Genomic DNA, 18,649 nt, shown 5'->3' with positions numbered 1-18,649 from the left:
TAACTTGGAGAAATATTTTTCATTCTGATTTAATGAAGAGATATTAATGTACTTAATTTTCAGACACTTGACAAGCAAAAGAATATAAGGATTTCATTTTGATATCACCAAAAAAGCCACATTTTCCTACCATTTTCAAAGGTAAGTCTTTACATTTACAGGCTCTTATGAATATACTCTAGCACATGGTTGAAAAACTGTTTGATTTCTATTATATGGTTCACCTGGCAAACAGACTAATAACAAATATTTTACTTAAGATTAAATTCTGCATCAGTGAAGTCAACAGATGTTCTGCTATTTGTTTATATGGAAGCAGCATCAGATCTTCAGATGCTACCAAAGGAGACCAATTACAGAATCTTCTGGCCAACTGGGTGGCGACTAAAAAAAAAAAAAATGCACCATACTACCACAAATACGACAATGTAATTACACACCACAGATGGAATTTTGTGTTTTCTTTCTTTAAATTTCTGTAGATCATTCACCTCGCAGAGGAGGCCTTTTTTTTCTTTCCATAAATTTAACAGTATTTTCATGCTTCCTCACATGGTCTTCTCTTTACAGCGCAAATGAAACAAGTAGCATAATTTGGCTCGAGACTACAGACTACTAAAAATATCATTAATTAGTTAAATTTGGAAGCAGTAGATTAGAGGCACATTATTATGCTTGGAATGCCAGAAAACAGTACCCAGAACAGTACAAGATTTGTAATTTTTAAAAGTCAGTACCCTGCTACACGGCGCAATCCAATAACCGATGGCTAGAAACGGAAGGCCCAACGCCACAACCAGCACAACCAGACACTTGATGGCTATGGTTTGCTCCCGCAGTCCTGAGAGATTTTCATACCATATAGTCAGTAGCTGTTGCTGGCAGTTTGGATGAGCCACAAACTGCAAAGAAAACAAGCAAGAATTTAACATTTTTAATGAGTTACATGACTGCTGCATAGATGATCAGCAAATCTTAAATGTTCGCAATTAACGTAGACCTTAAAAACATGCCTTCACCTCTTTCTTTTAAAAGAAATGTTAATAAATAAAGAAGAAACTGCTGAGTTCATTAAAATAAGCACTTTAGGACAGGGTTGCATAGGCTGAAAATATGTATTGCCTCATTTTTAAAGCACTGTTGTATTTCCGTAGAATGAAGCCATCTGCTACATGGATAAAGACGTACAGCCACTTCTGTTAGGATCATGTCACGTAACCAAGAGAGTGCAGAAGAAACACAAGAGGTTGGAGGGAAGAGTGCTGCAGCTCCCTTTGCTCCCTTCTCATTATATTTACATTTCTGGTCAAGTCCATTTCCAAAGTACTGTCACACTCGTCATTATCGCTGTTACTGTAATTACCCCGTGTTCCACAGGACTGCTGCATTACAAGAGCACGTGGGGTCTTGGTTGAGCAGCAGGGTAAGGAGCTTAGTAAATCACAGCCATTTGAAGCAATTGTATAACATGTTTGTCAAATGAGTCAACAATTACTAGTAAATTGGAGTGAAGAATGTTAGCTGGTTTCACAAAAAGGCTTAGAAAATAATTCTGATAAATGCATGTTGGTTTAAGAGGGATTTGATTTGAGTTACTCATAGTTAAAATACTGTAAATGTTGTGTATCAATTTCATTAGGCTATGTACTCTGCTGAGATCACAATGTACCATATACACTGTTGTATGCCAGGTCTTGCCTGCAAAACTCCATTTATACTCCTAAAATCATTAATAAGAGCATACAGTAGTACAAGAGGGCAGACTTCTTCAAAAAAAAACAAATTAAATCATTGGGAATGAAAACAGGGAACCTTAAATCTCTCAGGAGGAAGGATCTGAAGCTGTTGCATTAACTCTAAGGAGGGAAGTATCTGTTCTAATCCACTTTTCTTTAAAACGAAAGTCCCTAAGTATTTTGATGCGCTATTTCTTAGCTAGTTAGATCACATACTGGCACATGGCCTACAGCAATAAATAAAAAAGGTCTCCAAAACCTTTCAGAAATTAGTGACAATTAAAATAATATTTTTATTCTCTCTAATAGGCTGTCACTTTTTGAGCTTATGCACCATAAAAACTGCCGGGCTGGCTCAGAGGAAAAAGTTCTTTGCGTGTTTATGTAAACCATGCATTCTGACATATGGCCCTGTCTCTTCTTTTACTAGCATGTATTTCATCCTCAAGTCAGGCCACAGGACAAACATCTCATCAGATAAACTATGGGCAAAGATAGGAAAGTAATCATTTCAAAATTACAAAGGCTTTTTTTTTAAAAACAGGCTTAAACCTGTAGGGAGGACGAGAAAAAAGAAACACCCGCATCATACCTCCTATTGCCAGAGGGCTGCAAAAAAAATAGCAAAGGAGTTGTCAGGGAGCTCACCTAAGGCTAGGAATCAGCCTGAGGGCCCCTTACATCTCACACAAAGCTGTACACTCCTTGATTTCTCTGGACCCATCAACATTCTGCAGCAATGCTAAGAGGACTTCACCCTGTGCTGCAACTTTCCCCAGCCAAAAGGCAAGTTAGCAAGAGAGATGCCAATTGTTATGGCAAGTTCTTCTTTGGCAATAAGTCTGAGGGCTCTTAAGATCTTAGAAATTTATTTAATTGCTGGTAATTGCACAATATGCACCACTTCCAATCCCTCATAGGAACTCATGGCATTTGTCTCATCCAGAAAACTCTGCAACTTATCCTTCTCTTTGGCACTGCTGAAATACTTGATTTTTATTTTTATTTTAATGCATCTCCAGCCTATTCTGGTACTTTTCCTGTATATCCACCTGTTCCCAGCACCATCTCCTCAGAGAACACACCATCTTCCACCTACCAATCACACCATCCTACAACTTCTTCCTTTCCTTCCATATTTCTCTTCTCTCAACCTACTTTCCATGCAGTCTCCAGCTTCTCATTACATATGCTGATTTCACATTATTATCACATTTGTCTAACATATTAGGACACACCCCAAACCCAAGCATACAAAGAGATGCACAAGGACCACATCCAGTTACTAAGGAATTCCAAAATGTAATTTATCTGCTTTACAGTGCATAACTGACTGCAGCTTTTTAGAGACATTCAGTTCCATGACCATGAATCAAGTGATCAGTACGGAATTATTTTTCTCTATGACCACGAGTGATTAGAATGTTCTTTATTCCTAACATCCTAATGACTGAGTTCAGATCTGGCAGAAGCTGATCCTGGCATAATCTGATTCACAAGCACACAACACAAAGAATTTTGAATCCTCTTTCTTATCTATTAGAAACTTCAATATTTGAGAATTAAATCGTGATCTTACTCAAACCTTATTGGTTTCACTTAGAAATTCCATTTTGATTCTCATTTCAGCAGAGCTGCAGAATTTGGCTCAGTGTCAGCAAGTCCTCTCAAATTTTGCTGGCAGTCTGCAGACAGAGTTAAGATGCAATACTAAAAGCAATACGGCAGCAACAATTCAGCAGAGAAAGCAAGAATACTTGTAATCACCTTTTCTGGGCTTGTGATCCCTTTGACGTTCACTCTTGGGCCTGCAGTTTTAGTCTGAACCTTATCTCAAAAATTAAACCCTGTTTACAAGGATGGGCTGCCCTTCGATGCAGAGCCTACGTATTAAGTGTAAGAGTTTCCTTAGTAATAGAAGAAGAATTTCCATTTCCCAACGGTGAACTTCTGAGAGCATTTGCTCACTTATCATATGCTTTCTCCTGTCTCTCCTCTCCCCACAAAGGACATACAGGTCATTAATCAATTCACAGAATTGCTGCTCTGTTTCGCTGTATTATCATTCTTACCACAGCGTACTGACCTTAGGATACCTGATCCGGAAGCAGAGCTAGAAATTCCAAAAGCTAAGAAATGTAAGCCACATCCTTGCCTGCTTCCTGAAGTTTTAGCATTCAAAGTAACTCTTGTAAAGTTCCCACATCTAATTCTGATCTGAAGTCAGAATATCACAGCCATCTGCCACAGTTGCATGGAGCCAACCCCAGCATCAAAAGACCACCACAGCAGAGAAATATTCTGGCTCAACCTTAGTCACGCCCTCTGCAATGGCCACTTACACAGCAGAGAACATGTATGTATATGGTAACAACTCTGCACCATCTGTTTATGTCCTCCCACCAAGATCATTAGTCTCACAGGTTCTGAACTGTATTTGTCAGGAACTGAAGCCAAAAGCCTGAGTTCATCTACAAATAACTAATCTCTCATAGAGGAAGAGAACAAGTTTGCTACATGAAATTGTCTTTTTTGCACTGTTATTCTTAACATTCTTAAATTCTGGGTGGTCCTTCACTCAGAAATAAATTTTACTGATAACAACTCTTAGACGAAAACCACAGTTCTCAGTAAGAAAGCAGAACCATGAGTTCTCAGAAAAGGTTTGCTGAGATTTTGAATTTTGAAATGCAAAAGCATAAAGAATCCATACGTTATTTAGGTATGATTACATGTCCATATGCTTTGATTTTTCCCCATTCCATTCTTTTAATTAATTTCAAATATTTACTTTGGATTTTGGCAGTTGATAAGTATCTACCTGCTATAGAATAATTCTGTATTGGAAACAGAAATTTGTTGTTTGAAATCTGTTTACCATTTCTGTTACTGCATTCTGGGGATATGATAAACATAAATATTTCCCAGATGTTCTAGCAGGTTGCTTACAATTCACCGTATATGGCAGATTGGCTCAACAGGTGGCCATGTAATAGAGTGTTATTTATACTGAAAGACACCAGACCTCTTGGCAGAGATGATGGACCTGTAATGGCTATTAAGAACAGAAATGACGTGTTCCATGTAAATAATACATAGGTGTTACAGCATTTCTTGAGTCTTATCACAGCAGGACACAATGTTAACTACTTTCTGTGCTAGTGCTGTGGGATCTGGAAGAGTACAGCATGGATATATATAGTGAAAATTGCCATAGCAAATGGATATACGTTATGTTGAATGTTTGATACTGAGCTTCATTTTTCAAGTGTACCATCATTCACAAAAGTAACTGTTCATTAAAAATAACTACAGGCACCAATAGAAAATACACTGCATTTACAAACTGCTGACAGATACAGATGCATAAATGCAGAACTGAAAGTAACTGATTAACTACCTACAAACATACGCTCAACATTTTCAGGACTAATTTTTAAAAATCTTCTAGAAGGAACACAGAAAGTAAATCATTTAAGATTTCTCACTACAATACCACTTTTTATTATATCCACACAGTTGCAGATAAGCTGTTCATGTTACTGTCGTATTTTAGAATAAATGAAAGAATCATATATTTGATGGCAACTTAAATGTTCACTTTTCCTTTCAAAGTAGGAAAAGGAACACTTCCCTTTCAAAAAAAGATGTGTGTGTGCTCACTAGTAGAAAGCTGCCAGACTTTCAAAAATTTACTTTCCAGAATTTACTTGCCCTATTCAGTTATTTTAGGCAGAAAGCAAAGGTAAGAGAAAAAATAATGGACAAATCAGTCCATTGGTTTGCTGAAGCCAACTGTTTATAAAAACAATGTCTACTCAAAAGAGAAGGCTATCACAGACTGCCAGGAAGGCACATTCTTTACTTTCACTAAGTGGAAATCTGGCTCCACCTTTTTTTTTTTATTTATTTAATCAAGAGGAAGATCTGAACAACCGTATATAGCCTCGCTAGCATAGCTGATTTATGTAATTAAAATCTCCTGCCAATTCTCAGGGCGTAAAACAGATTAAACAGAACTTCTTCACTGCAGCTCCCTTCTGCCAGCTTCCACCTTGTGAATGTCTCGATTACATGCACCATCTCATTAATGCAACTGAGCATCAGTTCCTAATACCCATGGCACAGTGAGATGACACTGTTCACATTACGTCATCTGAAAGCGCTTACCTTTTTGACTTCATACTTAATGGCCAGTTTCACACGGCTCAGTGATGCTCTGTGTCTCTGCGTTTCAACTGGCTCTGAATTCAAATCCCCATTAAGGATGGCCTCCACTTCTTCCGAGTCTCGGCAGAGATCAAGAACTCCAACCACAAAATCTTTGCATTGCATAGACAGCTTGCGATAGTCATTCTGAGACAGAAGAGTTAGAAAAAATGACACATGAGGAACAGGCTTAAGAGTCAACACCATGGGAAAAAAAAGAACACGTAACTTCATGCTGTCTCCCTGTAAGCAAGATTAGGCGTATTTTTTAAGCACGACCTCTAATCTTCTTGGTTGTTTGCGTCTGTCAATATTGCAAAGACTTCAATTTATCTCCTGTCTCTTTTGACAAAACATTTGTGGCTACACTTCAAAAATTTTAGCTAACCGTCAAGCACAGAAATCTGAGTCTTTGTTCGCGCTTCTGTTTATGCTTCTATGTCTTCCATCACCTCTGCGCTGTTACCTGCAAACTCATATCTGCTATTTACCTTGGTAGAAACCTGTCTTCATTCATCTGTCCATAACCTCTCAGACAGATCTCTATGACTTTATCTGAGATGCAGCCTTCAATTTCCCCACAACAAGCTATAGGTGGAGGAGGAAGCTTGGCTGCATCTGCTTGTCTTACCTTGTTGCATCAAGTGTTCCAGTATCCAACTCCATTTCTATAGTGTCCTTTTTCATTTATTCCATAGCTGCTCTTAATGTTCTCTCCCCTGCCCCAGCCATCAAAATGCCTGTCTGAGTCCTCTGTCTCTGTTTTTCCTACACTCCCTGTTCCTCAGTGAACTGTTCATTTTCATACACTATCTTTTTAAAATCATTTTCTAGGTATTAAAATTATCCAATTATTTTGGGGAAAGATGGGAAAAGAGGACAACTATGGGAATCAGCCAACAATCCCACAGGTCAGATTCAGATATGAATCCAAATGAAAAATGGCTGGAGACAAGCAAATTATCAGACTAACAGCAGACAAATTATCAGATATAGCATAATGTTAGTTCAATGGGAATAAGACTGATAATCAACTTTTTCTTTAACGCTTTAAAGTTGCTGTTGCCAATTCACTGACTTCAGTTGTACTATTCAGCTAAAATAAACAATGTTTGTTTTCACCTGAATTTGCAGGCATTCATAAATTTACACGAGAAAAAGAACTCCCTGTTTTAGTATTATGTTTATCTATCCTAGGCTCAAAGGTGACATCTCATTAAGGTTTAATAAAGTTTAGTTTAGATGGCTTTATATTATTCAAGTGTTTTATGGTATATCACAACCCAAATTTAGTCCCCACATGAATGAGCGTACTGTCCATTCGCAGGAAATTATCTTCACTTAAAACGCTCCTTGTCGTTCCTATGCTAACTGTGAAGAAACATTAGGAGAAGTAGTGTGCTTCTAAGAGTGAGGGAATAACACCACTTATGCAGAAGGACACCTGTTTTCTCTGTGAGCAACCCTGCTAGTTGCTGAAGGACAGACTGCTTCACAGGGACAACTTGCCCGCTATGAGGAGTTACCTGAATTTCAACTGAGAAGTTAACAGTGCTGCAACATTTTTTCATAAGTGGATAGACCACTTTCCTACAACAGCTATACTTATTGCTAAGCAATATTGGATATATGATGGATTAAGCTTAATTCTGTAAAGTCAAGGATTAAATATAGGCTGTATTGCTTATGGATGCTGTTTTTGAGAAGTGAAGAACAGTCTGTGCATTGCTAATATCTGATTCAAGTTTTGAATCTTATGTTGGGAGAACACACCATCTCCGGGTCCTTACTTACATATTAGTAAAATCAAATTTCTCTCAGGATATTTGATTGCTTGATAGAATTAAACAGCCAAATGCTACCCATACTGTAATCACGGGACCCAATTCTCAAGCAATCTTCTGTCTCTAGGGCATTGCATGAGTAGCAGAAACCAGATCCATGGTCTCAGTCACCCACACACGTCTTTGCTTTCTTGAGAAGACACTGCGAGCAAATAAAGCCACCAGATCACTCATCTCTTCCCTGTCCTAAGAAATGCCATCAGAACTCTGTCTGATGCATCCAAGTCCACATAGGAAAACCCTGCTACATCCTGCACATGCTGCGAATTCAATACGGTGAAGCTATTTTTCAGAGGAATGCCAAATAAAGAGGCACCAACAGACCTGCTTACACAGTGGGGCTCTCAGCCTGTTTCTCATGATAACACAGGCACTCTGCCTCCCTCATCAAAGTGCCTCTTCAATTAATTCACAGCTTGACTCGGCCGGTTTTCCTTGCTATACCATCTTAAATCATCTCTTTCAAAAGCCCCTAATGGCTGCATAGGCATCTTTATCCCATCGAAAACATCAGCCCACAGACAGTTGACACCAGAGGGTAACAGACAACTGATGAGGACTGGGACTGCAGAACCTCTCCAGCAGTCCCATCACGCACTGGCTGCTATATCTCAGCCTGTCCAACTCTGCCTATTCTTAGCAAGAAGAGAATATTAGAGACTATCTCATGAGTTTATGCAGGATTAAGGACAAAGAAAATAGCCATCTGTGTGTAAAGGATGAAGCTTATGAATGAAAATATTACAATGATTTAATCAATAACATTTAACTCTGAAGAAATGTTATAACAAGCAATTGCATATAGTTAGGCAAAACATATGAATCTATTATACAGGAGCTGCATTTCCATAAGCTCCACAATTCATGACTATGCTCACAGGCATAACTACTTCAAAGGCATTACACACAATCACACATGCATTAAGTACTAAACGGCTGCTTTGAGATCAAATATAGCTAGACAGTTTGCATACAGAACTGTAGGAACTATATATGCAAATCAAGCAGATAATTGCACTAACCATTATGGATCTGAGCTCTGTTGTTTAAAAGCTGGACCTAAACGTAGCCCAAGCTTGAATGCTCTTTGTTAGTTCAGCTGAGATAACACTATGTAAATTTACTTGGATCAGCGACAAATGCTGCCTTTAGATACACATGCCTTCCACTGGTTTCAGTTGTAGTTTTTAGCAAAGCTGAGAATGGGGATTTATCTTATATAAAGCAGGACAAGGACCTTGTGGATACTTGCTCCAACGGACCAAATTCTGGTGTGACATGAGCTTCTGCAATTCTCGCTCACACAGTTCTCTTACACGAAATTCTATTTAGCTGAGAGGGGGGACACATGCCATTCATGTGGTCTTTTGGTTTCCTTGTCCTGTTTCTCTCTCTCTGGTCACTCCAAAAAGAAGTTCCATCAGCTGTTCTATCCACTAGAAATTCTCCCATCACTGCGCAGTAACATTTTCAGAGGTCTCAAGGAGGATGGTAAGTAACAATTAATTTCAGTAACTCATGGCAGCTGCAGTGGCCAGATTTGCTAAAAACAGAATAAGAACACACAAAAATTGGGAATATCCGTATTGCAAAGTGATTTGCGGTGCTGTTGGGATTAGAAAATGCAATTATCAAACTGTAGCAATGAATACTTCTTTACGTTAGAGAAGATACGGTTCCAGACTGAGCTTCTCTAGCCAGGCTATCAGACACAACACGGTACACCCTGAGGTCTCCAGCCACTCAGAGATTACAGTAGAGTGGGCCTCGTCCTTTCTAAAAGAAAATAATCAAACCAGCAGTTTTAATAAACCTTAAAAACATACCCTAAACAAGCACGTTCATTATAAAGTTACTTATGAACTCCTACATCAGCAGAGTGATGTAGAATCCTAGTCTTGCATCTTAAACACAGAAATTCATGCTGATTTCTTTCTAATAATCTCTATCACACAAAAAAACAATCTGAAATTGTGACACCTGAGAATCTAATCAGCTCTTTCATAGACCAACATTTAATGTGAAAGCAGTAGGTATAGCAGAACAAAGGGTGGGTTTTTTTAGGCTTTGGTAGCAGCCTTTACTTGGATAAAACAAACCAAAATTTGTGACTCAATCTGAAATCCTGCTGTCAGCCCCTTTAATGAGGATTGAAATCACTAAGGAAAAGAAACACTGCAGTTCCTGCTCTGGCCAAAGGGGTGATATGCTGCACTAAAATGGTACCTTGCTGCTTGACTGCCAAGCACCGATCACCTCTGATGTTCCCTTTGCCAGTTCCCAGATCTAAAGAGGAGCCACCTGCAGGTACAGACAAGCCAAGGCTTTACTAGGGTTAGAAAATGCAAGAATGAATCATGAATCTAATGGGAGGATGATAGAAATTAATAAGGAAAAAAAAAAAGAATTACAAAACAAAAACAAAAACAAAAAAACTAATAGAAGAGCACTTAAAAAAAGAGATGAAAAGAAGGAAATCTGAAGAGGTAAACGAATAACTGAAAAGGAGATGAGCAGAAGCAAAGAACAAAAGGGAATAACACGATCAAGAACTACAGTGAAATAGGTGAAGAATGCCAAAGGAAGCAACTAGAGCTTGGAAAATGGATTTCACAAGAGGGTAAGAAGTAAGGAGGTTTGAGGTCAGAAGAGAATGAGTACAGTGGCCTTCAGGGTTCCAGTTTCCCCATTTTCTCTTTTTATTTACTCATTTTCAGTAACTTTCTTTTGTCTATATCTTGCATCTTTCTAGCAAAATGTGAGTTTATTGGTTTCTCGAATCCTGTCTCGTTAGTTCTGAGGAAAAAACAGAATCAATGCAATTAAGTTTTTTAATTACACTAGAGAACTTAACGCAGAGCTGACTGTCATGAATGAATGTCCTAAGTAATTTTCCCACATCTTCAATGCTTTTGTATAAACTCTGGTTAGTGAATTTGTTAGTGTAAATGCTAAGAGATAGGGATGGACTTTGCATACGCAGAAGATGTAAAGTTCAATTCAGCAAGCATATACTCAGAAGCTTTGTCCTCAGACATTTTAATGGAGCTTCATCCCACATTCATTCTCTGTGGGAAATACCTAGAGAGGTATTTCCTGCTCCGCACCCAAGAAGTGCATTGCTGTAAGCATGCAGAGGAAATGCTATCGGCCTTAATGTCCCATAGATTTTACAAATAAATAATTAATATCATTAAAAATCCTTTTAAGCAGATCTCACAGCTAACTTCCATCAGCCACAGAAGCACTGCTTGCTTTCTCCAAAACCTACCTCCACGTGGGCTGTCAGTACAGCATCTCGTGTAACATTCATGCTGCCAGCAGTCCAAGATACCCATGCACAGCCCCACTGGAGCACACAGCCTTGCTGTCAGTCGTCCCTTCCTGGACCCTCAGTTTGACGGTGATGCTAAAAAATTCCTTGCCTCATTTTCTTCCTTCCTCCTTTCCTATTTCCTCTCTCCCCAAGAAAGGCAACCAACAAAAGATGTCAGAGAAAAAGACACACCTCTGCTACCCAGCCTGAGAGAAAAGAATGAATGCTCGGACACTCATAAGAAAGAATGAAAAGGGAACAATGTGAGGTCAATGAGGAAAACAGGTAGTTCACTGTAATATTGTGATTTTGATGAGAAGATGGAATTTCGAGGCTAGACAATAGCCAACATCAGTTCCTACAGCAGGATCCAAAACTGAATTATCATGTACACCTATCATGTCATGTAAATACTATTTACAAATAGAGAAAATTGTGCACGTAGTGGATTTCTTGGGTTCTTATGCATCCCAAAAACACCAACAGAGGCTGAGCAGTTGAGGAAAAAAACAATACAAAACAAAACAAAAAAACCCTGAAGACCAGAATATCTTTATTCTATGACAACTTAATGTTTTAAGTTTTACTTTGAAATAAGTCCAACCCAAACATGCATCTTCACCACCTCCAAAAGGTTGAGCTATTTGTTAGACTGAAGTCATGTTTATGATATTAGGGCTTGGGACAAGAGAGCTTACCAGAACTTCGTTACTACTGAGACTCTTCAGTTCTAATAATCTACATCATCCCCCCATTAAATAAAGAAACAAACAAACAAATAAATAAATAAAGGCTTTCCATAATTTACCTTTTGAGGCCATTGTGGGCCTAACAAGTTGCATGATGCTTATATTTAGGCCCTGAATCCAACAGTGTTTCTGTGCACAGTTTTAATAACACACGTTGCATGCAGTATCAACAAGATAGATAGATAGACAGATAGACAGAGGCTGCATCCTTGGCCACCAAAGCATTACTCAGAAAATCCACATATCTCCATCTTAGGCGCATGATTCGGGACACTTTGTGGCTCTTCAGAAGTTGGCCTTGTTGAAAAGAAATCAATACTAAGCCAGACTGAGCTGCACACACCAGAAATATAACCTTCTGTAATGATCTCTAAATGAGGCGTGTAACTATGATTGATTCACTGTGGGAAGCACAGAAGCCAACAAGTTCAACATATCCGATGAAAATCTCAAATTCCTCAATTTTATGTTCACTAAGAGATTCCTCAGCAGAGGATAAGAAAAATCTGACATTTTTTCTATACTGAATAAATACATTTCAGTAAATTCTCAATCCACTTGCAAAATTGCACAGTATAAGATGGCTTCTTTAGCAAAGGAGGGAGAGAAAAGGTTTAAGCTGACTTTTGTACTTTATTAGTGAGCGGTATAATACTTGAATCTTCCTCAGCACAGAAGCTTTCTTTTTAAATTGTATTTTAACCCACTTAGCTATATCTGGAGCCATTTGTTCTCCTGTGATAAAGTTCACTTTTTGCATTTCTCCCTATTTTCCTGCAAGTTGTTGCATATTTCTACTGGGAAGAAGACATTGCATAAGCAACGCATGCTGTTGTTTTAAAAGATGACTGCATCTCTTGCCTCTCTCAGATCGCTTATGAAGATATTAGTGAAAAAAGTGGCATCCAAATTGACCTTGCTACAACTAGACATGGTGCTATTAACATCACCACCCACTGAGAATAATCTGTCACATTTCACAAGACAAGCTTATCTTAGTACACATAGTATTCTGCTGCTACTGGCATTGAGGTTTGTGTGTTTGGTTCCATTTTGTTGGTGGTGAGTTTTTTTGAGGGGTGCACAGAGAGGATATACTTTTCAAGGCACTAAAAAAAAATGCAAGTCCGAGAACCATCACTGTACAACAGTTAACTAAGTCATTAGCTGTCTAATGGAGAAGCTGAAATACACAGAAAAGTTGAGATACTGACAAACTAAACCAGATATATCTCTAAAACAGGTAACAGCAGACATCTGTAATCAGCTTAACAGACAGTTCTGAACAAGTGACAGTTCTAAAAGGTGCATTAAAAGAACACTATCAGCATTCTTAACAATTTGGAGACATTATTCAAAATTATTATGAATAACAAAACGCGAATAAGGTCACTGCTGCAGTAGGCTTAATGTTTCTGCTTTCTGCACCTACGCTACAAAGCATCTGTAACTAAAACACTATTTGCTACAGCAAATGGAGCTGTTTTTAATTTTTTGCAAGTTTAGCAGAATACACACCATCTCTTTTTCCAGTTTTCTCCATATGCAGCAGGTATTGACGCATTTCCATTTCACTTTAAAAATCCTTTTTAAAGACTTAAGTATTCAGAATGCAAAATCAAGAGCTACAGAGAATAAATATAAAAGCACTTGCAATTGAAAAAGTTGACACAGGAAATAATTTCAAGCATCTAAGGTAGCATCAACATTAAAACAAACAACAAAGACAGCAAGAAATACAAAACTACCCTTACCTTGAATTCTTTTTCAATGTTAGCCAATTTGGCAAGCTCATTGCTGAGTTCCAGCGCAGTGAGCACAGGATCTTCACTGGAGAGGGACAGGTAAGCTGGACTGGCCAGTCCTTTGTAGGCATTTATTCTTGACCTAGAGTGACTGAAAGAATCATGCTTTTGCTTCTCTGTACAGTCATTACATTTGCAGAAATAATCATGAGGCCTTTCTATCCTTGCTCCTTTCATCAACAGCATATGAACAACTTCGTATTTTTGGCAGTGAGCAGCTAAAATGATGGGAGTGATATCTGGAGAAAAGCGGGTGCCGTCTTCATCATAGGAATAAAAATCGTCATCCTGGAGCTCCTGCTCACAAGGGCTCAGAGTCAGTCGCTTATTTACTGAAAACCCAGGATGATTTAAAATTGCTTCCACTATCCTAATGTAGCCCTTGCTGATTGCAAGCAGCAGGGCATCTCCAATCCGTGCCAAGTTCTCTTTTTTTAACAGAAGTTCTGTCACTTCCAAATGTTCATTCCCTACAGCAAGCTGCAAGGCGTTTTGGCCCATGTAGTCAACACAGTTGACATTCAGTGTTTTTGACTCCTCCAGCATTTTGCGCACCACAGGTATGTTCCCATACTCTGCTGCATCTAGAAAGCGCTCTTCCTCAGCAGTTAGACTAGTGCCTCTGTTGTTGAACATGAATGCTGGGCCTCTAATGGCCTGGCGCCTTCCCTTTTCCCTCATCATAGTCATACGCCTCAGAGATGGACTTTCTTCAATGTACCTAATGGGGAGAGAAAAAAAAAAGTAACAAAATTTCAGTCTTGGTAATTTGTAGTTTCAAGCTCTCCTGTGGCTACAGAAATGAGCACTTACCTCATTCTGACCCTGCCATTTGCCCATCTATTAACTACAAGCATTCTTTCTTAGGATCTTTCTGCCCTTACGGCACGCAATGCAAAGAAAATTTTCCTTCATCTTTGATCTATGCAAAGTATGATACAGTAAGTGTAAATATTGCCTTCTTTGAACAATCAGATTGAGTCCGTGTGGTGGATGGTATTTAATTGCTATCAAAAGTACAACTTGATATTGCAGATGCATTTTCATTTTATATATAACAGTGCACTGGGAGGGATTTCTGAAGAGAAGTGACACCTGATATTAAGGGGAAAAAATTTTTTTGACCGCGCCAACAAAACAGAAAGGGCCTCTGGATTTGAACCTGTGAGTGCCCCATAGACTGCGTACAGTATACAGTGAAGCCTGATCTCACGCCTGTTAGTGCTTATTATGAAGAACATTAACCAAATTTGAGAGGGTCTACTCACAAGTGAATATGGTCACACTGGACGTCTTTGAAAAACACCAATGCATATGTGTTCTGCAGACTTTCCGGATACTAGTAGCTAAACTACTCAGATTCCTGACAACAGACATGATGCAGCCTAGACTGGGATGAGCTCTCCCTGTAACTGGAGTTCTGCAATGCTGTGCGCTATGCGCTATGCTGAGCTTACCTCTACTATACACCCTGCCATTCCAGGAGCTGAAAGGAATGTCACTGAGTCACATTTAAAAAACAAAACAAAACAAACATACCTGTGCCTTCTTGTAATATGAGCAAAACAGTATAAAAGCCAAATATTTAATTAATAAAAAATGGGATGGCAGGCATACAGTGAAGAAGAAACTTGGATGTAGGAGGACAAGATTATCTGGGAAAAGAAACAAAGAACTAACTGGAGAAGCTGTGAAGTCCCTGCAACACTGGCTGCAAAAGCAGAAAGAGGGAGAAACAAGAAGGGCACAGGAGAAAAGAATGGGTGAACTAGCTAACTAAAGAAACACCAACTGGAATTATGAGCTGGTAAAATAAGTCCTCTGTGTCTCCATTCCTCATCTATTGAAAAAAGAACAATTGTCTCCAATTTTACAGGAGCATTGTGAAAATTAATTCATTCATCTCACTGAAAAATTCAGACATGAGAATAAACAGCCACAGAGAAAACTAATCCACCTACCCTCATTGCAAAAGCCAAGTAAGGTGCATCTGAAGAGACAGAGGGCATACCAAAATAGTTAAAGGGCCTTTTTAAGCAGAGCCTGTCAGTCTGCAACAGAACAGAACCAAGGGAAGAAATGGCACCGACACCTTGGGCACCCAAAGTGGAAGCTGAAGGGCAGCTCCAAAAGTTACAAATCCTAAGTGCTGCAGGACCAAACCCACAATGTGAGCAACCTTCCCTTAAATGCAGTCTTTTTTATTTTTGTGTGTGACCTTCCACCAAAGAGCTCAGCTACACTGCTACTACACAAAATGTAATGGTTAACATCCCTGGATTTCCCCATATATTGTCATGTCAGCCCTACTGGTTTTCACTTGGCTGATCTAATCCTATTCAGATTACAAGAATACGCCTGGTTTTCCAGCTGTCTGCATCAGTTGTAATACATTTAGCAGAACATTAAATCTTACTCACTTTATTAAAGCTAGAAGCACTGTAAAAGCTGGTTTGCACACAGGGAGTTGCAGGTAACACAGATGGGAAGTTTCACTGGAGATAGAAAACTGAGTGAAGTGACTCATTACCAAAGGCAGGTCTCTCCGCAGCACCTGAACTCTCTGATATTTTCATGTGGGGTTGGTATTTTTGTAGTGCTAGAAGTTACCTGGGTGGCACTGGAGCATACGTTGTGCTGTCTGGTACTTCTTGAAATATGTGCCAAAGCTGCTGTACCACACACAACACATCCATTCTTTTTCAATTCCATACCACCTTCCTTCTATCTAGGAAAATGTTTGTGTGAGATGAAATTTGCAACTGCATTAACCACGGGATTGATTTACTATGTAAAGCATAAATATATTTCATGTTTGAAAATACTCAGATATGATGACTTTGGCCCAGAGCACACATGGTGAACAGCCACACTATGCAACTGCCTTATTCCCAAAATAATCAGATGTAAAACAAGAAATACTGCCATCTTATTGTTACCTTCTAAACAAGATAACAAGATCTCACTGTCTGCCATGCTATTAGGCTTCTGTTCCTCTTCCACATCTTAAAACATACAGGTACAGAAATGTAATTGTTTACTGTAATAGTATAAAGAAAAAAAAATCAAGTATACCAAAGTCAAAGACAGAACAGATTGACTCGAGCTGATTCTTCTTGATTAAAGAAGACTCTAAACAGTCACCTTGAATCTCATTTATCTTTTTATGAAATACATAACACATTTTCCCCCGTATATTCGGGGTAATTTTTCAGTATAATTTGAAATATGTCACTTTTATTTTCTGTTTTATCTACTTGTTTCAAAACACACTGTGTGACTGAGGTGACTCATTTGACTTCCAAAGGTGTTACACTAGAATGTCCATACTCAATAAGGAAAATTTCTTTTACTATAAATCTTGTTACAGAAATGATGTATTTGAAGTGACTACAATATCTTCTCTAAACAAAGATGAAAGTTGCTTGGTATTTTCATGACTAAAATATTATCAAGGCCTTCTGAAAAAAATGAAGTGCAAAAAATCTTGTAGTGTGCTGACAATGTGCTGCTCTCTCAGGGTCACCTGTACCTCCCTGCGCTCCCCCTCCCCTCATCGTGCAGCAAGGCCCTGAAGGCTGAGCAGCTCCGGTCAGAGCGCTGTAAGCAGGAAGGGTCAAGTACAAGGCCACTGTTCCATTCTCTGCTCCCCTTTTCCTATAACTAAGATCTTTAAGCTATCCCAAACCATCAAGAAAATGGTCTAAATGGCTCAAAACACACAAAAACTTATTTAACTGTTTTTGGTAAAATTTATATGCCATATTTGTCAACTTAAGTAATCAAAACAATCTCAAGTCCTTTCTCTAAACATAGAATCACAGAATGGCTTAGGTTGGAAGGCACCTTTAAGATCATCTAGTTCCAACCCCCTGCTGTAGGCAGGGACACCTCCCACTAGACCAGGTTGCTCAAAGCCCCATCCAGCCTGGCCTTGAATGCTTCCAGGGAGGGGACATTTGCAGCCTCTCTGGGCCACCTGTTGCAGCGTCTCACCACCCTCACAGTGAAGAATTTCTTCCTGATACCTAGTCTGAATCTACTCTCTTCCAATTTAAAACCATTTCCCCTCATCCTGTTGCTTCATAACTTGTAAAAAGTCCCCCCCCCAACTTTTCTGTAGGGCCCCTTCAGGAACTGGAAGGCTGCTATAAGGTCTCTTTGGAGCCTTCTCTTCTCTAGCCTAAAGAGCCCCAGCTCTCTCAGCCCATCCTCATAGGGGAGGTGCTCCAGCTCTCTGATCTCTGTTAGACTGTCTTAAAAATATGACTAAAATAAAAGCAAATTTGTATCATGCTCTGTTTCCTAGAGCCTTAAAGTTCATCTTCTCATCCTTGGCTCCGTAAGGAGATGACAACCTATATTAACAGAGGGAAGAAGAGATGAAAATTATGATGTTCTTCTTCACCTTTGTTCCCAATAGTTAAAAAATAAAATAAAATAAAATAAAAATTAAAAAAAAAGAATCCAGAGAATATAAGGTGAAAAAATACAGAAAAATGCCAAACAAGAAAAATGTAGATTTACTACATGTTAATTCTGCATCAGTGGTGCATCACAATGTTGTGTGAAGCTGAGCCCCTCCATCATTCTGCACCAGTACTATTCACAATTCATAGCAGGAAAACAGGGAAGGAGCTGATAAAGCCTCAAGCCTCTGTGTGATGCTCAGCACAAATAAAAAAGATGGAACTGGAAAAGAGCAGTCACTTTAAGTGAAATAGCCCAAGTCTCAACCCCTCAGGGCATGTTTCCCCAGCCTTAAGAAAACTCCATGAAGCAGCTGCTTTGAGAAAACTTGTAAAATGCAAGTCCGACCTTCATATGTGCACTGAAAAACGTATTCCTTTCCCTGTTAAGCAAGCAATGCCCTTGTCTGTCTCTTGTTCCTGCGTACATCACATACACTATGACCTTATACTACACTGCAGTGCTGCCTGTCACTGGAGAGTATTCTTGAAATTGACTTTACTTCCCTTGGGCAGAGTAA

The 18,649-nt window shown here is 39.0% G+C and overlaps 1 protein-coding gene across 2 annotated transcripts in view; it reads right to left on the bottom strand.

The window, feature by feature from the left end:
• Positions 1–14,406, bottom strand: part of TRPC3 (transient receptor potential cation channel subfamily C member 3) — a 31,298-nt gene extending 16,892 nt beyond the window's left edge. For both annotated transcript variants that reach the window (XM_031553087.1, XM_031553088.1), the window contains exons 1-3: positions 13,609–14,406; positions 5,907–6,092; positions 738–902 (exon numbers count right to left, since the gene is read on the bottom strand). In XM_031553087.1, coding sequence (XP_031408947.1) covers positions 738–902; positions 5,907–6,092; positions 13,609–14,349 — 1,092 coding nt within the window. In that variant the 5' untranslated portion in view covers positions 14,350–14,406. The remainder of the gene's footprint in view (positions 1–737; positions 903–5,906; positions 6,093–13,608) is intronic.
• Positions 14,407–18,649: the final 4,243 nt, after the last annotated feature.

The sequence above is a fragment of the Meleagris gallopavo genome, chromosome 4 (assembly GCF_000146605.3).
Source record: "Meleagris gallopavo isolate NT-WF06-2002-E0010 breed Aviagen turkey brand Nicholas breeding stock chromosome 4, Turkey_5.1, whole genome shotgun sequence".
Classification (NCBI taxonomy): Eukaryota; Metazoa; Chordata; class Aves; order Galliformes; family Phasianidae; genus Meleagris; species Meleagris gallopavo.
This window is presented reverse-complemented; position numbering and strand designations above follow the sequence as displayed.